Source organism: Talpa europaea, assembly GCF_964194135.1.
Source record: "Talpa europaea genome assembly, chromosome: 7".
NCBI lineage: Eukaryota > Metazoa > Chordata > Mammalia > Eulipotyphla > Talpidae > Talpa > Talpa europaea.
In genome coordinates this window covers 26866331-26891385 of record NC_140074.1, presented here as the reverse complement: position 1 = coordinate 26891385, position 25055 = coordinate 26866331, and the positions used below count along the sequence as shown (strand labels likewise).

The window sequence follows — 25055 nt, the reverse complement described above, 5'->3', positions numbered from 1 at the left end:
CTTTTTAATGGTATTACTTTGCTTAAAAAAAAAAAACTGATTTTTTTTTTTGCTAAGATAACCTTTATCGCTTATAACACAGAATGAGACATTTTACTTACTTTGAAGACTATTTCTGAACAAAACATGCAATACTCAGTTGAATATGTGATAATAAAAATGAAAAATGGAATAGGAAAATCTTTATAGAATCCAAACTTGCATAAAATATACTACTTACTTATTCCAATTTTTCAGATGTTAATAATGTCACTGTATTCTCCAAATTATCCAGAACTTGATTATACTATCACAACATTAAACACATTCTATCATTACTAAGAGGAGGAAAAGTTCTTACCTGGGCCATATTTTTTATCAGTTGATCAAATTCATCACAAGCAGGTTTTCCATTGATATATGGAGTACCAGATCCTGTAGGTGCGTCCAGATTCCCATTATTTAGGGAAGATAAAAAGGTTTCATTTTGCAGAGCAGGAATTACAGCTGGGCCAATAGGTGGGATGTGGGCATAGTCAATATTTGAAATTGCAGAAGTTGTAATGTTTGCCTAAGAGCAATTTGAAAATTATTAGCAATTTTAATATTCCATAAATTAATTCATAAAAATATCAAAAAGGTAATAATGTAGCACCTACAAAATTTTAAACTACCCATATTCTTTGAACAGGCATTCTATTTCAGGAAATTTATCTCAAGGAGAAAAATTAGAATAAAAGATAACATACAAGGATGTTCAATGCATTATTATTTAATGACTGGGAAAATTTTATAAACTGTTAATATTCAGTGTTCAACTTCAGGGTACTCATTAAAACATACATATCCGTACACACTTTTTTTTTTTTTTAAGATTTATTTATTTATACAAGCACTGGGTACAGTCAGAAGTACGGGATGGTGAGAGAATTCACCAGAGCCAGAGTGGGGAGCAAAAACAGGCAGGAGGGGGAGCAGCAGGCGTGGCAGGTCGCACCATGTGGGACACTCGCAGGCAGCCAGGGATCAAACCCATATTGCAGAGGCTGCAGGCAGCTTTGCAGCCCAGCGATCAACTGCTGCGCCACTGGGGAGGCCCCGTACACGCTCTTAAGTGAGAAGTTGCTGAAACACTATGTACAAGATGGTCTAATGTACATTAAAAAATGTTTATGCATGCTTTAAACAGCTGGATGACTATACACCAAAGAAATAACCAACACAATGTTAGCAATCCCTGAGAGATGGGATGCCAGGAGATCATTTGCTCTCTGTATCGCTTAAAATTTTATAACACTACTTAGTCAATAATTTGGTCTCTCCCAAAGATAGGACTGGCTTTGGTCCCCAGATCCTAGGCAGTAAGCTCTAAATCCCTGGGGATTCCCAAATGATAGGAGTGTCTCTGATATTCATGATATGTCCCAAGGCCATATGATATCTGCTCAAATTGTGAGTCTAAGTTATACCATGTGGGTAATCAGTCAATCAATCACACCTGTAAAATAATGCCACAACAAAAAGCTCAGGTGAGCTTCCAAGGTTGGCAATACTCTACACATATTATCGTATGTTGATTCTGGGAAGGGAATACTTTCTGAGCAAAGTGAAAACTTTACAACTGGACTCCCCCTAGATTCTCTTTCCTGTGGTTGATGTTTGATCTGTATCCTTTCCCTATCAGAGACCACAATAACAAGAACAAAAGCTTTCAATAAGTTCTATAGTTCCTTCTAGAGAATTATTAAACCCAAATAAGGTTCTAGGAACCTCTTGAACTTTCAGATATTAACACAAGTGAGGGTGGTTTTGTAATTTCTTCTTCCTTCACACCTGGAAATTAAGTGCCTACTGCTGATGTTTCAAAAGTCTTGGGCACAGCTGGCTGTCTGGAGAACTATGGTCCCAAACTTGCAGTTTGGCTCACTCCAGGTAGAATAACTAACAACAACAAAATGCTGATAATTACATTTTGGAAAAATATTTTACAATTACTGTTTGTGACTGTTACAAAAAGCTCCAAGTCAAATCTAAGTAACTTGTAATACAAATATAACAGTTAATACTAATTTCATATTTCTGTAGCGTGCCTGCAATATATTTTACCTAAAACCATTTATCAGACATGTCGCATCACTAATTTTGTTAGATCACTCTCTGAACTAATCTCCTACATTCTGCCCCACCCCCCAGAGCTCCAGGTACACTGACCACTCCATTACTAAAACTGCCAGTTATTCTCTGTACCAGCAAGATACATCCTTCCCCCAAGTATCTACATGTTTATTTCTTTCATTCATTCAGATGTGCTCAATTACACCTCAGAGCAGGCTTCTCCAATAATCCTATGTGAGACTACATGCCATCATTAGTCTCTAAGAGCTTAACATGCGCTGTTTTTCTTCATGGCACTGATTACGCTGACATGTGCCCTGTTAACATGGAACTTCCATCCCAACCTACTAGACAGCCTAGAATTCTAGAATTTTCCAGCAGAGGAATTTATGTTTTATTCTCTATTATATACCCATTCTCCAGAAGAGTGCTTTATACATACTTGGTGTTCAATATATATTCGTAGAATAAACGGAACATAGAGAAACCAAACAAAAGGTCAAGAAAAAGCCAAAACTAGCAAGCTGACCATAGGACTGAAGCATACAGCAAAGGAGGGGGCAAGAGGAAGGGACAAACCAGGAGAGAGATGAATAAAAGGGGATATGGTGATGTTTCCCACGTGATATGGCAGCACCAGAACTATGGGGACTACTATGATGTGAGGGAAAAAAAGATAAATGCAAGTAAATTATATAGACTCAAAATATGAAAAAAATGTTTATCCATTTTCTAATGGATACTCCAACCTATTCTCCCTAACAACCCTCAAAGTAGTATTTCCATTTTATAGATGGTTAAATTATACAATGTTACACCTAATAAACAGACTGCAACCTGCATTTTTCATCATGGCATTCCTATCACCTTTATATTATACACACAGTCTACAGTCATTTAAGGTATCATTTCTGGAAATAAGACATTAGGTAAGGGAATTCCATTGATAGAAGCAATTAAAATATCCCATAGGACATCACCCATTTATGTCTAAATGTTATTTGCTCCTAAAAATAAAGAACTTAATAAATTATAAAAAATTCAAATATGATATCAGCTATCTATAATCACAGCAAAAGATCAATGTTGTTAGAAAAAGCTTTTGGGGATTTTTTCAAATGCTTACTTTAAAACATACAGTAGGCATGATCAATTATTATTTTTTTTAAAAAGCAAGCTTCTTATAACAAACTTAATCTTTTTTTATCCTGAGCCAATGTAACTTCAATAAAGTCTGCCAGCAGACACACGGCTCAGGTTGAAACAGATGGCATAATGAAACTTGTGACAGGCTGAAGATCCCACACACCAGGACATAATGACTATGGTATATTTACATAGGAAAAAATATTTGGACTTCTGCTATGGTAAGCCAGAATGAGCCAATCACATTCCAAGAATAGAGAATCTATCCATATGAAGTTAACCGGAGAAGTAGAAGTTCTAATATGGAAGACTGGGTGTAAAGCCACTCTAAGAGGAAACTTACAGGACAAGAACAAGTACAGTACTATGGGATTTATATAAACATATTGGACTCCAATTGTCTTCTAATTTGTTAAAGGTGTAACTCCTGCTATTTCCTCTCTTGAGGTCTACATAAACAAAAATCAGACTATATATTTTAAAACTGCAATTTAATTATATCATCATACAAAAGGCTTGTTTTTAAATTTACAAATTTATGCCCATAGGTGAAAGTACAAGGCACCTTTTGATTTTGCTACAACTGTTTATTAAAATGGTTTCTGAACTGTAATGTCCTGGAGGAACAGGAATGAATTTTATTTGCCTTGATAGCCCTGTTCATAAAAGAGACACTATAAATGTTTAATGAAAAGAACTAGATTCCCATCTTGGCTTATAGACTCTAAAATAAACAGAAGAAAACACAAATATCTGGTGGTTTTTATATAAAGATAAACAATCTGTATAATTTATGGAAGTTGCTAGTAAATGAGCAAGTCACCAAATAATTATCTGTTCTCTCTTTAACTTCAGGCCATTTCAGCACAAAAACAAAAACAAAAAAAAAACCATTTTATGGTCTTAGTAAATAAACATATAGTAACTTAATTTATGTATTTTAATTATTGCTAATACCTAACACCTAACTGAAATGAAGATTATGTAAACTATTCAATTAAGAAAGGGGTCAATTATTTGTGTAAGGGAAGAATAAAACACCCTCTCAGTATTTGAAATATTGTGGCGCTCTTGGGTTTTCAATTTCTTTTTTCAAGTATGATAGCATTGGTTTACACTTTATATGAGTCAGAGGTATAGGCTGTATGTTCAGATGTATGTTGCACAGGACACCCACCACCAAAGCACCCACAGTCCTCCACCATAGTCCATTGGGCACCATTAATACCCCGTTCTCTCTCTTCCTCTCCCCCTATGGTAACCTCAATTCTACAGTCAGACTCCTAGGGTTTATTAATGGCTTGGTACTCTCTGACACACCCTTTGTCCCCCCAGTATTCCACATATAGGTGAAACTATCCTGTATATGTCTTTCTTCTTCTGACTTATTTCACATAATATTATCACCTCCAGGTCCATTCATATTGTCACAAATGGCAAGAGTGCATGATTTTTTAAATAACTGAATAGTATTACATTGTGTATATATACCAATCTTCTTAAACCATTCATCTGTGTTTAGGTTGGTTTCATAATTAGGTTATTGTCAATCGTGCTTCAATGAAGATAGCCGATCTCTTAGAATTTGTGTTTTTGCATCTTTTGGGTAGATAACTAGAAGTGGAATTGCTGGATCATATGGCAGATCTATTTGTAATATTTTGAGAAACTGCCATAGTGTAGTTTTAAATATATTTAAATAAAAGTACATGATAAACAAAAAACAGGCTTAAACTGGCTGAAGTGTTTTTAACATCCTTGCATTTTCCATGAAATAGTGAAAGTATCAAAGTAAAATCAAGTAAGAGTACACATATCTAATAAAGGAATCAAGTCAAAATAAAGTCAAAATAATAAAATGAAGTCAAAACTCCATAGCTTAAACACACAAAAAGACAGTTCACTGAAGAGGACATATGGATAGAAAAGAAGAACATCATTGTCCACTAGAGAAAAGCAATTTTTTTAAAGCAGTAAGAGTTATCATCATATGACTATCAGAAGTGTAAATTAAAAATATATATATATAACACCAACAAATGCTGGCAAGGATGTGAAAAAATATTGCTCACACATTACTAGTAGGACTGCAAAATAGTAGAGCTCTTCTGAAAAATAGTTTGGCAGTTTTTAAAATAAAAATTAAACAATCGGGCCTCCCCGGTGGCGCAGCGGTTGAGCGCTGGGTTGCGAAGCTGCCCGCGGCCTCTGCGGTGACGGTTCGATCCCCGGCTGCTCCCCGGCCACCGGAGGAGGGTCCCACATGGCGCGCAGACCTCTCCTGCCGCCCGCTGCTCCCCTCAGCAGTGTACTTCGGTCCTTCTGCCTGCTCTGCTCCCCGCTCTGGCTCTGGTGAATTCTCTCACCCTCCCGCGCTTCTGACTGTACCCAGTGCATGTATAAACAAAAAACAAACAAATAAATAATAAATAAATAAATAAAAACATAAAAAAAAAATAATTAAACAATCATTTAGCATTTAGATACCATTACACTACTGGGCATTTATTATAGAGTAAAAAACTATGTCCACACAAAAACAGTACACCACTCCCATAGTAGTTTTACCTACAAGTATAAAAGACAAAAATAAATAAATAAAATGTACCCTACTAGTTATAGCACAGAATGGAATAATACTCAGCAATACAAAGGAACAAAACATGAAATATTTTACATTATATATATGTATATTTAAAGTCTTAATAAACAACAACCTGAAAGGATTACAAAAGCATTTCACTGAGCAGAAAAAAGTCAACTTCAACAATCACCTGTAATTCGATTTCATTTTTGTAACACAATTTTGAAATGATAAAATTACAGAGACGGAAAAGGTTGTCAGGGGTTAGGGATGGTGTATAAAAAGTTTAGGTATGCCTATTAATGAGAGAACAGAAGAAAATCTTTTGATAATTGAATAGGTCTGTACAAATTTTGGTGGTGGTTACACTAATCTATACAATTAAAAAATAAAAATTGACGAAATAAAGATATTGTACCAATGTCTGTTTCCTATTTTTGATAATCTACTGTACATATTAAGATATAATCACTGGGGTAAGCTTGGTGAAATATATATGGAACCCATCTATATTGAAAGCTCCCTATGGATCCATAATTTATTCAAGCTAAAAAGTTTTTTTTTTAAGTTGAGCCAAATTAATCAAGGTAATTACCATAATCTCTGGGAATCACTAAATGAAAATAATAATGTATAAGTAACAAGCTAACAGAGAAATAAAATGAAATGAAAATATTATAAAAGACAAAAATGAAAAGACAAAAATGGTATGATAAACTTAAATTGAATTTGTCATTTATTAAATTTAATATAAAGAGGTTAAATACTTTGAGTAAAAGACAAGAGTTGTCAGAATGCACAATGACATGAAATCTTAATACATGTTGTTTACTAAAGATTTTGGTGGTGAACATTAACAACAAAGAAACAGATTTTAAAAAGATGAAAGTAGACAGATGAGAAAAAAAGATAGATCACACATACATTGACCAAGAAAAACTTTGAAGAGTTAAATCTAATATCAGACAAGTGAGGATTCTCAGCAAGAAGCATTACTGGAGATAAAGAAGGACAACTCAAGCATAAAGGACAATTTATTTCTATGAAAGATAAAACTATCTTAGTAATGTAAAAACACAGCATCAAAACAAGTAGGAAAAAAGAATTGAGAATCCATATGAGAAACAGATGAATTCATAATTAGAGGTTACAACACTTCTCTCATTAAATGACAGCAAAAAATCAATAAGGATATAGAAGATATGAACAACATTCCAAATAAAGCTGACGCTGACCTGATGAATATGAAACACTGCACTCAAAAACTACCCAATGCACATTATTTTCAAATAAAAAAGATACTTACTTAAATAGACTACAGGTAGTTCATAAAACAAATGTCAACAAATTTCAAAGAACTTATTAACATAGAGAAGATACACTCCAATTATGGTAGAATTAAGCTAGACATCAATAACAGTAAGACAGTAAAAAACTAAAGAATGCTAGTCAATTAAGCATTACATTTCTAGATAAAACAGGGGTCCAAAAATTACATAAAAATTAAAATAAAACTTTTTTCCTATGATAATAAAGATAAACCTTAATAAAAGTATGATGCAGCTGAAGCAATACTTCAAAAGAAATTTGTAAACCTAAATGGATATATCATAAAAAAATGAAAAATTAATAATCAATGAGCTGAGTATTTACATCAAAAAGTAAAATAACACATTTAACCAAAACAACTTCTACTAATGAAATTGAGTTGTATTAAAAAATCCTCCCACATAAAAAAATAAATCATGTCTAGAAGATCACACTGGTAAAATTCTTCCAGATTTTTTTTTTTATTTTTTAACACCTGTTTTATAAACTCAGTGACAAGAAAAGAGGGCAATGCTCGCAATTCTTTCTTAAAGACTTTACTAAATAGGAAAGCTAAAGACTAGTATCTCCTAAATATAGATACAAAAAACAAAAACAAACAAACAAAAAAATCACTAAGCAAAAATTTCAACACACACATTAAATCTGAAGATGTATGAAAAAGACAAACCAAGTTAGGCACCCTAGGAATGAAGGTTGAATTAACATTCATGGAAGTTCAATTTACCACAATAACAGAATAAAAAAGAAAAACACAAGATCAGCTCAGTAGATGGCAGAAAAATGTAGCAGATAAAATGCATACTAAATAGGAAAATACTGAAAGCTTTTAATCCTATGATTGAGAATTTGACTATGAAATTCACTATCACCACTTCAATTCTGGTTCTCAGTAAAACAAGGTAAGAAAAAGAAATAAAAGATACAATTAAACTTACATGATGTTGTTTGTCAATTACACCTCAAACAGGCTGGGAAAAAAACAGTAATTCCTTTGGGATAGAAGGTTAGGATTGATCAGGAGGACATAGAGTGCCATGGAATGTGGGTAACTTTCACATTACCAACTTATAGTTTTAAATTTTTTTATTGAAGTAACACTGCTTTATAATATTCAATAGGTTTCAGGCATACGTCACTATAAATCAGTATTTGTGTACACTAAGTTCACCACTAAAGTTCAAGTCTATCCTTCAACACACGATTGACCCTTTTGCCCAATTTTCCTACTTTTGTTCTAGTAACCATTAATTTGGTTTTATTGTTTAAAAGTACACTTTATTTTACTTATTTCATTCATTTTCTTTAAGTACCACATATGGATGGATCTCCACAGTGTTGATCATTTCTCCATCTGATTTATGTTACAAATGGGAGGATTTCATCTTGTGTTATAGCTGAGTAGCACTCCATTGTGTGTATTTTTTCCCTTTGCTGTATTCTATTTCTCATTTTAAGTTTTCAAAATAAGTCCAAGCAAAGTAAAAACTGCGGTATTCCAATGAATAATATAAAAGGCACACTTCTCTTAAAGAAAGCAGGTGGTAGGAATAGCCTCTACAGAGCAAACTAAACCTTCTCTGACAGCAACTCAGAATGTAAAGTTCAGTTACCAGGTATTCACCTTAAGTGGAAATACCAGGTATTCACCTTAAGATAGAGAAAAAGGAAGTTATTATTACTTCTTTGTAATGGCTTGCATTAATTTTATCAGAAGTACTTATATCATTATCTACAAAAATTACTGCTTAGGATCAAACTAAATTTTCTAGAGAATTTTATATAAATTATCAAAACTGGTTTTGTGGTCTGTAATTTTGAATACATACTATAGCAATAAGAACAAAACAATCTTGATGTACATTTGATGGATATATTTCTAGCATTTGAAATCTTAAATGTGTATTATCATGAATTAAGCAAGAAAAGTGACCTTTGCTTTTGCAACACTAGTTTTGCTCGATATTTGCAAGTTGTAAATAGACACTGCTACCTCCACTTCCCAATTGTTTGTTTGTTACTCCTTAACATAATGAGAAATAAGAAATAAGCCACTCGCTGGGGAATTTGCCATAACAGGTGCACCTCATAGAAATGCAGACTATTTTTTAATCTGCACCTTGTCTTTTCTTCTTGCAGAGCAAGAAGTGCTTATTTTCTTGTGAATTTACAAAAAAATGCTGTAAAACACTCTCTGGAACTGATCCCAAATATGAAATGCAAAGATGGAAACGATGTTGAGAGTATTCAATGAAATATAGCACCTAAAATGCTAGCAATCACAGGAAATTTTTTATACACAACAGAACTCCATTTCAAGTTTGGAACCAAGGGAGGCCTCCTTTACCATAAATCTTTCAGTGAAATACTGATTAGAGCACAACTCTTATTCATTATTGAACAGGCAAACCCTTGCATGGTAATTGGTGGTGGCACTCTGATTTAATGATCCTTATTTTTAAAGCTAATTAAAGAAATTGAGTTGCATGTTCAAAGAGGATTAGCTTAATGTGATGAGACTGTTTTGGACATAAAGTAGCTCATAGTTCCTGAACTAAACAAGATACAAAATGGAGCAGCAAGTTATATGAGGGTAAAAGAACATTTTTAGATGGAATATGCATAATTTTACATTTTACATTAGACCTGCCTTTCATTCACTTAATAGTTTATTCAGATACTTATTGTGTACCTCAAATGTCTAAGACATTATGCTCTAGGTAATGTAACAATATAGATACAAAAATGTTTTCCATACTCACTAATATGTTAGCTATCCTATACAATTATTCTACCAGGCTAAGTTTACTCACCTAGTGAGACAGAATATCTTTTCTTAGTTATCAATTCCTGAATAACAAAGCACTGACTGGTTTAGATATTATAGCTATTCTTAAAGTAGTCACTGATTATCAGCATCTGAAAAATTAAAACGTAAGGGTACTGAATTGAGAAAATAATTTCTTATTCCAAGAATGTTTAAGGAGTGATTCTGAGTAATCAAAACATAAATTTTCTGCACCTGCCCCTATGTAGATAGAAGTGCAAAATTTCACTGACATATCTGTCTTAAAATTCTTCTGTGCTTAAAAAAGACAAACATATTTGTCTTAAAATTTCTCTCTGCCAAAAAGTGTCACAGAGATACTTCCATGAAATGAGGAGGAGCACTAAATGGAAACATTTTTCCCATAGCCACTTACATGCAGCTTCCTTGGATTACAACTGCTAGCAGACCATGAACCAAACTTCCTGAATGGAAAGCAGATGGAAAAGAATAAGGTAGATATATGAAGGGAGGTAGAACAAACAGGAAGGGAAGGCACACAGAAAGTGACACATGGAGTAGAGACATATACTTGGAGAGAAGCTTGAAAGAGACACAAGGGTGAGAGACACATGGGGGAGGCTAGTTTTTGTCTTTGGCAGAAACAATAGCAGCCATTATCTTGATGCAGTATATTTTGAATTTTATTTTCTTCTTCTGTCCTAGCTCTCTAGAACCTGCCTAATCCTTTCTTGTCACTTCCTACCAGATTAGTGGCAAGTTTTTGAATTTCTATGGCCCTACTTCAGGTTGACCCTATTTAACTGGGCATTTGGCCACGAAAGGCTAGTCAGTTTTCAGAGTTTGGGAAATTATTATTTGAAATCCTCTCTTTTTGCACATCAATTCTATTAAAAATCTTGCACACTAAGAATCTGCTTCCCTTGCCTTTGTGTACACAGACACCTTTTAGACAGTGCACCTCTCAAATTTTGGGGTATCTGGGTTATTCTCTGTAAAATGATGACAAACTGAAAAACTATCAACTAGGAAGGCAATGAACACTAAAAGGCTAAATGAATGAGATGAATTAGACTGTCAGATTCTTTTTTTAAATTTTTTTTAATTTTTATGTAATTTTGTTTTGATGAACTGGGATGTAGGCCAGAAGTGTGTTTGGGGAGTTGGGGGGAAAGGATTCATCAGAGACAGAGTGGGGAGCAGGAGAACAGGCAGATCTATGAAATGCACTGCTAAGGGGAGAAGTGGCAAGACAGAAGAGATCTACTGTGCCATGTGGATTAGCTCCATCAAACTCAGGCCGTAGTGGTGATAGCGCTGAGACTTAACCCCTAGGCTACCCTACAGCAAATTCTTGTATTCTCCCTTTGGGTATGTGGGGGATGATCAACGATTTACCCAAAGCAATGCTTATGGCCATGGCCTATTAAATGACATGTTCAAGTATAAAACTATCAAATGTGTACTTTTTACAACTCTGTCAATTCAGTGAGTGGTCACATTAACATAAGGCAGGTTATACTATCCTATAATGCTCTAGTTTTTACTCAAAGCTGAATCTATGGAGATTTTACACAACCTTAAAAACATTATGAAAGACATAATAACCATCCCACATGGCACACTACACTAAAAGACCTGGCTTAGGCAGTATAATACGGAACATTCCATATGTGTTTAATAAACCAATATTTTAAGAAGGTCTAAATTTCACTAGAATCTTTAGCAATACTCTTACGATAAAAACCTTTTAAACCTTTTAAAAAAAACCTTTTAAACCTTTTAAAATGTGTGTGTGTGTGTGTGTGTGTGTGTGTGAATATATATCCAGACATACATACTTAGGTAAATAATGGAAAATTATTTGAACTTAAAATAATCAGTTTCATTTTGAACTTTTTCATTATTGATACAAAATTTTAAGCTTATAATTTAAAGAAGTTAGGTCCTACAATAAAGTAAAATAACAGGTTTATTTAACCTGTACCCTGTATTTCTGATTGTTCCAATTAGATTCCACCAATTTTTAAAAAGTAACATTTTTTACACTTGTTTAAGGCTTTATATTATTTTTATTTTATTATTATTATCATTGGGGAGGAGTATCCTCCCTGGAGGTGCAAGGGGTTAAGCACCACACTATGAAGCAATCTGCAGCCTCTGCAGCACAAGTTCAAACCCCGGCTGGCCCGGGAGCAATCCACATGGCGCAGCAGACCTCTCCAGTATCACCTGCTGCTCCCCTCAGCAGTGTACTTCGGTCAATCTGTCTGTTCTGTTCCCCACTCTGTCTTTGGTGAATCCTCTCACTCCCCGCATCTCTGGCCTATACCCCAGCTCTTGTATGCATAAATAAATAAATCTTTAAAAAAATTCTACATATAGTAAAAATGATTAATTTTATTCAATATTGGCTCTTTAAGTGCACATCTTTTTAATATTCTGTGTTTCAAAATGGAAGTAAACATACAGCACTTCTGTAGTAGTACAAAATAGCAAAGGAAAATCACTAATTGACTGAGTAGGAAGTTAAATTTGATGGTTTTTTTCATGCGCATGGAATTACTTCAAAAAATGACTGAAAATTAAAAAATATATTATACAGACTTAGGTATATATCAGATATTTTCTCAAAAACAAAGTCAGCCTATAACTTTAAGGAAAATAAGTGAACTAACAGTTGTCAGCAGTTAAATTCTGTAACAGTATAATCCCATAGAAAGGGGAGTTCCAGGTTCCCTGACTCACCTAACAAGGGAGGAGCTGAGCAGCAAGGAAAAGTGAGAGAAGACTGGGTGGAGGGCTTAGGAAAGCAGAACAGGAAGGGAGAAGACCTAAAGGAGGGACATACAATAGAGACATGTGAAGAAGCCATGCTTGCTTCTCAGTCTTGGACTTGTACCAGGGGCATGAGGGATATAGTAGACAGAGATGTGAATAAGAAGCCCATGGGGAGGCTGGAAATGGCAGCCTTTATCTTGACTTGGATTTGGATTTGGCTCTTTCTCTTCCAGACTTGCCTGGCCCCTTCTGCCCCTTTCTGCCAAGTTTCCTCCTGCCATACAGTTGTGTTAAGCTTTCAGGCCTCAGTGGTCCTACTTTGGGTCAACCCTGTCTGAATGGGCATTTACCGATAGAGGGATGGGTAATTTTGGGAGTTTCCTGAGGACACTATTTTAACTACATTCTTTCTCTTTTCTCTGTTGTGCACTAATTGTATTAAACTTGCCTGATGAAGGTCTTATGTGCTAAGAGTATGTTTGTCTTTACATGGCAGATGGCAAAACCATTTAGAGCAGGAAGATTTTGGAGTCCTGGGATACCCCTAATTCTGCCCACTAACAATTTGAGCTTTCAAGTGAAAATTAGAATTGTGAAAATATTTTACTGTTACCCTAAATATGACACCTATATATAATTTAAAGACTCTACTGATAAGATCAGAAGCAATGTTAGTCTAAGTGTATTTTTTTATAAAATGAAAGTGAAATATAATTTTTCCAAACTTCATGTTTTTCAGATAACCCATGTTATACAAATTAATGTATAGGAAAAAATTAAAAATCCAAAGCACAAAATAGATTTTACTGTAATAAGAGTTCAAAACATGCATTGATTTAGTTTCAGATTCCATATTGCAACTAACATTTAAGAAACTACCAAGAGTTTTGGTGCACCATGAAAGAAGAATATCCACAAGGATATATATTACTCCTGCATACATGATGAGGCCAAATTTTCTCCATATATATCATGTTCTATTAATCAGATTAAAAATATGTGCAAAAATGGAGAACAATCTCACCACTCTTCACACTGTATCTTAAATATAACAGTTTTATTACTGTTATTTTCAATGAATAAAGTATTTCTCAAGGTTAATTTCTAACCTGATGAACAGCAATTAATATATCTACTTAAACAAAAGATTTTTAGGTTCTTGGTATTTTTGAAGTGTAACTGTGTCATAAGACCAAAGTTTTTGAGAACTGCTGATGTAGAATATTAAATTTCATAGGAGAGGAAAGCAAGAAGGAAAGAATACTTATTGAATACTTGGTATGCATCAGACTTATGCCTCAGAATTTTCAGATCCATGTTATTCAGTCCCCTTTTTAAAACTAAAGGAGGAAATAAATGAGGCTAAGTGAAAATTAACTTTTGCTCAAGATTATGCATTAATAAATATCAGTGCCAGAATACATATCTAGGGTGTGTCTATTTCTAAATCCTACTAGCCCTCACCTGAGATCAGATAATCAAAACCAAGAGCTCAAATAACCAAGAAATATTTACATCATGTTCATTACTCTGTATAAAAGGACAGTATAAACAACAACAACAATAACAACAACAAAAAGCTAAAAACAAACTACAGAACTCTGTGGTTAAGACCCGGGGTCTGGAGTCAGCCTGCCTACATTCAAATACCAGTTCTATCACTGAATTGTACTGTGCCTCTACTATCCTATCTTAAAATTGAGAAAAATGGTATCTACTTTATAGTACTGTTGTAATGAGTCAGGCAACTGCATACAGAATTGCCACTGGCATATAGGAAGATCTAATTCATATTAAGTGTTATGATAATGATGATGATGAATGATGAATCTTTTCAATATTACTAAGAGAAAACTCAGGGTCTTCAAAGTAATTTGGATCATTTGTTTATCTTAAAAATTAGTTCTATGACAAGGAAAAATAAATTTTACACACAACACTTCTGGACATTTAAAACTATTCATAATCATTAGTTAAACAAGCACGTACTGCATTTGAATAAAACATCATGTTAGGTACACATTATTCAAAGTTGAATATGCCTGGATTTTATACCAATAGTAGTAACTGGGCTCCAAACAAACCTAAAATACAATTAATTCTAAAATCAATTTTTCAAGCCTGTTAAGAACAAATGGCAAGAGGAGTGCAGCATATACTCCACAATCTAGGCATGTGTGTTGATGTGTATTTGCAGAATGTCTTATCTTTATTCAAATCTCAACACTTCTGTGCTTGCTTAGCAAAATTTGAGAGGGGAAAAATATACACAACTTGATCAAAATTAATATTCTGTCAAAGGATGCTGAAATTTTTCTACTTAAAAGGGTAGATGGTATCAAGATTAATCTATTTTAAATGCCAAACAAATAATAATTTAAAAATGAAAACTTAAATAAATGATATTCTACAATTTTTACAGTGTTTTTCCTATCAGCTCCACATTCCTAGAAGACATGTAAGATTGACTCACTGCTCAGTCTGCTTAGATAAAAAATAAAGCAAAACTTTACAGACAAGTATAAATACATGGAAATGAAACATGAACATTGACTTAGTTTGCCATATTGCCTCTCCATTCCACCATTATCTTTACTCAATTCATTTACTTTAACTCTAGTGTAATTACAAACAAACTCAAGATGAAAATTCTGGTTTATATTTAAAAGGTCCTCTAATTAAAATCTAGGGGAGATGAAAAATTATAAAGGATTTGCGTTAACAAAGCATTTCATTTAAGTGCATTTCTCTATGGAAATTATGTTTGTTTTTTGTTTGTTTGGGGGGATTTTTTCTAATTTTTTAAATTACTTCAGAGCTTAGAAACTACAAAAAGCATGTGGTTCAGGGTCAGATAGATCTGAATTCCTCTTCTAAATTTACCAACGAACAAAAGTGGCCAAAATTAAGTTACATAACCTCTCTAAACTTTATTTTCCTCAGTGGACAAAATGAGGACAAAATCCATAGAATTGAAGGAGTGGTAAAATTAGACTAAGTCTACAGACTTAAGGGCTTCCTAAAGGTAACTGCTATTACTCTTGTTGCTAGTTTCCAATGTAAATCAATCTCTATTGTTCTTAAATTCTTTAGTTTAAAAACTCATTTAAGTTACACTCAGTAAATTTCACATTTTTTCCCTCTTCTCCATAGACCATTTAACTTTGTCACTAAAACACCATACAATTAGCACCATTTGCTGTTTTAGACACACATGCATATCCAAAAGCAAGATGGTGTTGCATTTAAATCCAGCACTGTATAAAAAGCTTGAACAGTGCCTTCTTGCCTAGGATAAAACAAGTTTAGTTCCTTCAGAGACTCTATATTTACAAACTTTTAGTTAAAGGAACAAACATTAAAAATCTGTTATTGTACCAAAAATAAAATATTTGAAATTCCTACAGTAAATAAACTTCATGGTAAATGTAAAAACATAAGACTCACTCTTTCACTTTAAACGTCTCCTAGATAATATACATTAAGTCTCAAGAAACCAACACTTCTCTATTAGGCTGCTACAAAATTCTACCATAAAAATAAAACCATTTCAGGGGTAAGAAAAAATATTTTTTTTAAATTTTCACAAGCAACATCAAGGAGGAAGAATTCCATTACAATTTTTCGATAATACCTGACAATAGAGTTGAAGGCTTATTTTCTTTCTTTCTTTCTGCCCTCCTGCTCCCAGCCAACCCGAAGTCATAAATTTAACTTAGGCAATTTAGGGAGGCTGTAGTAATTTCCCCTTTACTGACAGCAAGCCTACAGATGACTCATCTTCATTTGGGTCTCAAAGAAACCATAGAGATAGGGGTTGTTTTTGTCACTTATATAAGTAATTTTAAAAGTCTAGGAGACAGAGGCCTTTCTGCTCTTTTAGACATGAACTGACAAAACAGCATCTTTCTAATTACCAAGTCGAAACAGCACAACAAAATGCTCAGTTATCAAAATACTCATCTTTCCATCAATCTAAAAAGTTGAAATGTAAGAAATAATCAAAATCATATATACTACTACTTAAAAGTCGTGTATCTCAAGATGAACTTAATGCAGCAATCTTACATGGGATCTATAGAACAGTGACTTCAAACACACCTCCAAGAGCGGGGTGCAAAATGTAACACTTGCTTCCATCAGACACTTGAACATGACGATCTGAAGCACAAACTGACTACTATTTCTGTAGGTTCTCTAACATTTGTGTCTGTTATAAGACACAGCATTAAGAGAGAGGGAGAGAGAGGGAGAAAGAAAATACATGATGTACATTATTGTTCCAAGTACTCGTTGGCAGAAAAGTGAGATGTGATGCGATGCTGTATGCTCAGTGACTTGCACTCTTACAAAGATGAAAGAGTTCTATGAAGAACAATTCTTATATTTTATAATGATAATTCAAGTTCAAATTTATCAATGTCATTAAAATAATCCAATTTTATGTTATGTGTTTTTACCAGATGTTTTTAAATATGGAGAAATAAAATGCTTGTGAAAACACAGTATTTATTAGAATGACAAGAAGACAAAGGTGATATAATTTCAAATTGAAACAAAGTTTGACACATTATGTTGACTGCAAAGAGCAAGTATGATAAAAAACAAAAACCCTAGGCCCCCTACCCCACAAAACAAACTTTACTTTAATATACCCATCACAGTCTGACTCCAAGTTTCCCTCCCTTGCCAACAGGCTGCACATATTCTATTGCACTAACAACACAGATCTGTAAATGACTCTGTATTAGGGTTTCTCAAACTCAGTACTACTCACATTATAACCCCAGTAATTATTTGTTTGGGGGAGCTGTGCTGTGCATTAGAAATGTTTAGTAACATCCCTGCACTTTAACACAATGCCAGCAGCATGCCAGCCACCCACAAGTGGTAACAATCAAGTTTCCTGATACTGACAAGTATATCCTGGGGAGGAAGAATATACAATCACCTCAGTTAAGAACAACTGCTGTACATCCTTGTAAACATTGTTCCTTTTACCTGAAATAATTTTACCCCATCTCTCTTGCTCAATTTTCAAAACCTATCTTATGTGTTACAGCCAATGTAAAGTGTCCAAGTCATAGTAATTCCTTCTTCTTACACTACTCACCCTGTTTTTCTAATGACATATGAAATTTGTATTTTATATTCCCACTCTAAGATAATGTGAGCCTCCATCTTATTTCTTGTAATTTTACTGATTTTAGATTTTTCAACAAAGGTCTATTGATAAAAGACAATGAATTTTCTGTGAAAGCACCCATAAAGTAGCCCTCCCATTACCAAGGAGAAGCTAGCTCAACGAAGGACACCTCACACCAAACCACCAATAACCCTCCAGTTTTTTTTTTTTCTTTTCTTTCTTTTTTTTTGTCTATGCTCCTGAGAAATGGGAATTAAATGCACTAAACCTGGCCCTCAGAATATCTAGTTCTCTAACATATCCATTTGGTCTTTGTTTAGATTTACCTATAAATCACACAGTAGTTGAACAAGTTTTTCCATCATGAGTTATTCCAAAATGTTTTTGGGATGTCAACAAGTAAAACACAGAAATAAAAAATAAAAATTTTATACTGTGAAAACCATATTTCATGAATAAAAATGAAAATCAATTTGATTTATCTACATTGAGTAGCAATTTTCAATGATTCTATGTTAAATCAGCATCTCGCCAAATATTTCAAGAGATTTCATTAAATTTCCAAAAGAAAAATTTGAAAAATCGGTCTAGTTTTGTGTACATGTACATTATGCATCTAGATTATATATAATATACATGTATGTGCGCATATACGTGTGTGTGTGTGTGTGCATATGTCAACACATCTGGGAGAAAGGTAAATGAACTATAAACCTCAAAATACAAAACAGCAACAACAACAAAATAATGAGTGTAACCAAAATAGGCTGAAAATCACTGACAGAGAGAAAACTCTAGAATGTTCTGTGCCCCAAGGCTTGTTTTCCATATCAGCAGCTTTTGTAATCTGATTTATCCATTCTTTCTTCACTCTTAGAACTGGCTTTGATAGTTATAACTTAAAAACAAAAATTTAAACATTGACAATTTTTAAAGTATTAGTTCCCTATTTCCACTGAAATTAATAATTTTAATTTACAGTTTTTCTACAAACAACTGAAGGTAAAAAGGACTTTCAATTTAGAGTCTTTGGTCAACTCATAGAGCAAGGCAATTAATCAGGAAAGCAGCATCTACCTACACTGGATTGGAGAAACATCATAGAATATGCAAATTCAATATCCTCATGGCTGACAAATTTCTATCATTAAACTGCTAACATGTTTATTTCCCCCACAATAGCTGGATTTTTGTCATGAATACACATTAAACCCTGCAGTTATTAGCTGTGATGACTAGGTGACAGTGAGGACACTACTTGAGACTTTGCATTTGACAGATCATTGACACACAGTCACAGTTCTTTTTTTTTTTCCTCTTCACTTAAACAAGAATCATGCAATAGGAAATGAAATACAGCTATTAGAGATTATTCAGGTTTAATAGCACACATCCTTTTAGCTGGCGGTTAGAACAATACACAATGTGGCAGAGTTAAACAGAGGCATCAATTATACTCTCAGACCTGTTAATATTTTTGACAATATTTAAATAGCACATCCCTTCAGGGCATGGCTCTTTTGCCCTCTCAGTTACACACCTGTCAAGTATTTAATTTGCCAAAGGGAAACAGTTTGATTTCTAAAGGCAGTCTTAATACTGAAGAAGCAAACTGGAAAAATTAAACATTACTGAATAGAAGTAATGAGAATGATATGAGAGGGGGAAAAAGTGCACTTAATTCAACATGACATGTCATCATCTGTCATTAATGCAACAATATGATCATGTTCTCCAATATGCTGCATATACCTCAGGTTTTTCAATTTCTAAAGGATAGGAAAATGAGAGTGGAATAAAAATCACAGGTATCAAATTACCCGGTAACACTGGAAAAATGGAGATAGAAATTCACACCTATCATGTATATGAAATTATACACTGAAAAACACAATTAGGGAATAAATAAATAAAAGCTTGCCATTAATCAAATTTCTGTAGTTTCTAGATTTAAAACAAAAAGCAAAATTCAGTCCTTAGGTGCAGTTATTAAATTATAAATATTAAACTTGCAGTTGATAGGCTATACAGAAAATTTAAATCTAACATGATAAAGTTCAGAATATTTGTTTAAATTATAAAGCAAAATCAAAAGTCTTGAAAGTTTATTCTAATCAAAGAATCTTAATAACAAATGAATTAGAAAATAATGGAAAGTCACAATGAGTGTGAGAAGTTAAACATGGTGTTAATAGAAATGATACTCTTAATGTAGTATCTATAAACGTTGATTTATAATGATACACACATGAAACATTACTTCAGTAGGAAAAATAAAAAAAAAAATACAGGGAGGAGAGGGACATTTGATAGTGAAGACTACAATGTGAGAAATCTGAATGATGTTGCCATAAGCCAAGAAATGTAGGCAGCCATCAGAATGGGGAAGATAAGAACAGTCTCCCTTAGAGCCTCCAGAAGGGGTTAGCTCTTCAAACACCTTGATTTCAGCTCCATATGACTAAATGTTTATTTCTGGCAAACAGAATTGTAATATCACAATTTTTTCTAATTTAACAAAAAATACATTTTTCTCATCTAGGGACCAAATCTCTAAGAAAATATAAGAGGAAAATATAAGATATAAGATAGGCTGCAGATATCAAAAAAAAAGGGAAAGATCCATGCCGGGAGTAAAGAAAAATCCGTGTTCTAGTTCTGGCTCTACCTTTACAAACAAATTTTTACTCTTGAGAGGGTTATTCTCTAATAAGCAGGGTGTGGGCCAGTTGGTTTTCTTGGTCACTTTCAGTATTAATTCCCCCCTTTATCTGAAAAGGTGAACAGTAAGTTGAAAGTCCGAAGTATGTAAAATATGCCTACAGAATCACAAACCTCCAAATTTCATTACTAGTCCTGAAATATATCTGTGTGAATCATCAATACAGCAGCAAGAAGATCACATTGTACTTTAGTTTCAGACTATAAGATTCAATAAAATTATTCTCAATAGATTTCCAGGGAGATTCTCAAATGTATCAAATGAGACAGTTTTAGAACCCTTTATTTTACTCCCATGGTAAAACAACACCAACCAGGCCTATTTTTCCCCTCCTTTCAGTAGATATGGTTGGTACAAATGATATTCTCCATATACAAGGCTGCCTATAAGGAAAACTTAGGCAACACTCTCACTGGAGTAATTTTTGTTTCTACTCTACCTTTCATTTTAATCATATTTTCATAAAACCAAGTAAGTAGTGAAGATATCTGCTAAACTTGGTCACACTCTCTGAAAAACCAGATAATTTCCAACATCATAATTTTAACTAATATATTCTGCGTATTAGTTTCTCCAAAAGCCAGTCTATTCTGAGAATGAGAACCTAAACCCAATCATTTCCATTACCTGCAAAGATAAACACAACTACATATAACAAAAACACCTCTTTATTTCTTCATGATGACTCTTACATTAAGTGAAATATTCATTATTGAAAGACATCTTGAAGGATTACTCTTGTGTTTTTGGCAACTAAAATATCTAGATTACGAAGTTATATGAGGGCCTCCCTGGTGGAGCAAGGGATTAAGCACAGAATTGTGAAGCTATCCACAGCCTCTGCAACATGAGTCTGATCCCCCAGGGGCCAGGGAGCTACCCACATGGCATAGCAGACTTCTCCTGTCTTGCCTGCTGTTCCTTTCTGCATGTATTTTCAGTCAGTCTGCCTGTTCTGTACCCCACTCTGTCTCTGATGAATCTTCTCACCCCCTACTCCGCACCTCTGGCCTGTACCCCAGTACTTATATGCATAAATAAATAAATCTTTAAAAAAAGGAAGTTACAGGACATTAAATTACTTCTCTATTTTTACTATTTATTCTGCATTTTCCAATTTCTGTTTTATTTTTCATATTGGAACTATTTTTCCACTGAATGATGAACCTATTCTTCAAATTTAATTTTTAACCTTTTAAGGCAGAATAATCCCATGTCCACTAGATTAATGCTAAAAACATCAAAATGAGAATTAACTTGGACTGAAGGTATAATTAGACTTACTTGAATCCTTGTAAGGATAAAAACCATTTTAAAAAGTTTTTTAAACCTGAGAAATGGCGGTGAAATTAAGTAAGTTCAAAGAACATCTGACATCAGTTTTCATTCTGTCATTGTGATGTTTCATTTGTAATATAAATGCGAGGGCTTTTTAATGCTCATAATTTTTACAGAAAAAAAAAACACTGTTACATTTAGAAGTTCTAATGTTTATCACCATCTGATGCTGTCATGGAAGCAATTGCTACTTACACTCTTTTAAAAAGTGAGAACTGCAATTCATCTAACTGATGACAATGTAATTATTCCTTTAATGTCAAAATAGAGGTGATTTCCCTTCCTCACACACGATTACACATGCAAATCTAGCCTTATCTGAAATCTTCTAAGCGTGCTGAATGTCTGAATCTGAATGAGCAAGATCCTATGAACAATAAGCCTTGGTGACGATGTAACCCAAATTTATAGCTATCCACCCTTAACATATTTTTATTGTCCCCTTCTCCTGTAGGAACTCATTCTTCAGCATGCACACAGCTTTCAACACAATGTCATATCATCTACAGTACACAGCAACAACCATTACAAAAATAACCAAGGGGGCGGGGGAGCTGCAGCCACAGTGAATCTGAATGTCTTGTTTGGAGGTTTAAATGACTTCATTAACTATTCATTAACACACAAAAATCAGCCTCTCAGATTAGATACAAATCTTTTTTAAGATCCATGCCATGCAATGAAGTATGTTTTGGGGTGAAGGATGTCCTACCTGGTCTTTCAGTTGCTGTACAGAAGTTTGAAGGTTCAGAATCTGAGTGAAGAGCGGACTCTGCAAGACCGACTTCAGAAGGTTCAACTTGTCTTCATTTACTACATCTCCACGTTCTCTTAGTTTGGCTTGCAAGCGCTCTGCTGCCTGCAGGGCTCGATTTTTATCTATACCAAAGAGCGGCATTAATCAGTAACTGGATTCAAAGGACACACATCAACCCATGCCACAGAAATCCTAAAATTATATTCCTTTTGAAAGCACAAAACTGATTGGGTGGGGGGGAGAAGAGGCACTGTAACAGATCATAATAAATATGTCCCTCAACTTTTATGCTTCTTATAAGACTGTTTGAAAGCAGGGAACTAATTATGGTATACACAATAAGCAAGAAAATATAAAGAACAGAAAGTAATTCAAATGAAATACAGTTGAGTTCTAACACTAGCTATTTCAAATCTTCTTTTAAAACTGCTGAAGGCCAAATGCTCTGTGACCTTACAAATACTGATATCTTACTTCTTAGAAGATTTTATTTTCACATAAAAAAATAAAAATATAACTAAATTACTGATAAGTGAATATGGGAAATGTCACCAATGAGTCATAATATGCAAAATATGACAATTTCATATACCAAGGGGCAATGCATTCTATAATTGAGTATTTGAAAAATATCGCAATAATGTATCTCCATCTAAGAACATTACTTTTTAATAAATTAAATGTCCTTCCAAAAGTTAAGTAGTGTATTTACATAATGATCATATTATCTATTAGCACAAAATTACAAAAGTAACTATTGTGAGTAAATGCATTCCTAATAATCCTAGAGATTACCAATGGACAGTAACCCCATAGTGTCCACTGGACAGTTAAATTTCTACCATAACATATTTTAAAACATCTCCATAAAACACACATATACACACACTTAAACTTTGTTTTTTTAAAAGAAATAGAAACTGATAAATAACTAGTGTATCTACAGAAATGTATTTTTCATATAGTAATAACCAAAAGGGTTGGGAATATAACTAGAGATACTTTTTAACAGTACCAAGTTAAAACATAATGTTACCCGAGTTCACACATACACAAATTTAAACTAACAATATTTACTCAAGCACAGAAAAGTTAAAAGCAAATAATGAAAAAGATATGCATGAGAATTTTTTGTGTTATATATCCCACTGTATCCCAGAATGAAAATTTAACACTAATCCCTTATCAAAAAAGGTATATAATCTAGTAATAGCTAACAGAAAAAGACTGAAAGGTAATGGCTTAAATATTCTATATTTCCCTTTGCTGTCCACTTTCTTATAAGGGACTTTCATTCACTGACTAGTAATCTTTATGAGACTTTAGTATAAAATGGGTGATGAAAGAAATGAACACTTATGTGTTTTCATGTTATCAGCATACTAAAAACAAAAGTCAAGGTAATCATCCCACAAAACAAAATCAGTTCCTTCTCCTTTTTCCACTTCTCATTCTCACCTTACCCCTCAAAATATCAGGTATCAAGACAGTAGCCACAATCATCAGGATGCTGAAGTGATACCTAGAAAGCTTCCAGTAACCATATCCAAATAGTTTTCTGAGAAAGGTGAGGATGAGGGCATCAGATGAGCGATAGGAGGGACTGTACCAGACCTGAAATAACAAACTACTTCTATGATCTAGTTTCTCTAAAACTAAAGAATAATCTGAAGAAAAGATTAATATATTAGCATGGAAAATCTGGATGTTTCAAACAAAATTATCTCAGTAGAAATTAAACTGCCTTGAATCATCACTGAAGTTTATTAGCCTAAGTGTTTGTTACTGTTATTAACATAAAAGTAAAATTCGGTAATATTTTAATTGTCATAATAGAAAACGCAGAGTAAAAGAAATGGACAATGATCTTCTTTAGTATTAAAAATACTGTTAACATTCCAGTGTTATCCAAAAACAAATATTAATCAGAATGGGTTTATGTTAATCTTTAATAAACCCCATAATTGACAGACTATCTCATACATTTTTTAACTTTTGCTTATAAACAACATGCTATTTATAACACTTCAGAATGAAATCTGTCCAAATAGAGAAAGGCATTACCTTGGTTCAGTGTTAGTGGATAAAAACTCTTTAATGTTAAGTTAAAGACAGAATCCTGGTATGTACAACACAGTATATTTTAAAGATCCTAATAGAAGTTCTTTTTCATTAATCAAAAAAATAGGACTTACCAATAGTTTCTAACATTTTTTTCAAAGTTCGGTGTTCTTTTCTACAATGATTATAAGCAGCAACAAAAATGGAACTCTAAGGAGAAAAGAAATAAAAAGGAATGATATGTTTATCAGAACTTTATAATTATTCTAAAACTAATTACTCTAAAAAGCACTTAACACTATAATTCCT

The 25055-nt window shown here is 33.5% G+C and overlaps 1 protein-coding gene across 1 annotated transcript in view; it reads right to left on the bottom strand.

Annotated features, from left to right (window-relative positions):
* Positions 1-22826, bottom strand: part of MPDZ (multiple PDZ domain crumbs cell polarity complex component) — a gene marked incomplete at both ends in the record, with an annotated part of 141580 nt that extends 118754 nt beyond the window's left edge. Inside the window, 2 exons of the mRNA XM_084237770.1 lie at positions 341-550; positions 22641-22826. Coding sequence (XP_084093896.1) covers positions 341-550; positions 22641-22826 — 396 coding nt within the window. The remainder of the gene's footprint in view (positions 1-340; positions 551-22640) is intronic.
* Between the last annotated feature and the right edge of the window lie 2229 nt (positions 22827-25055).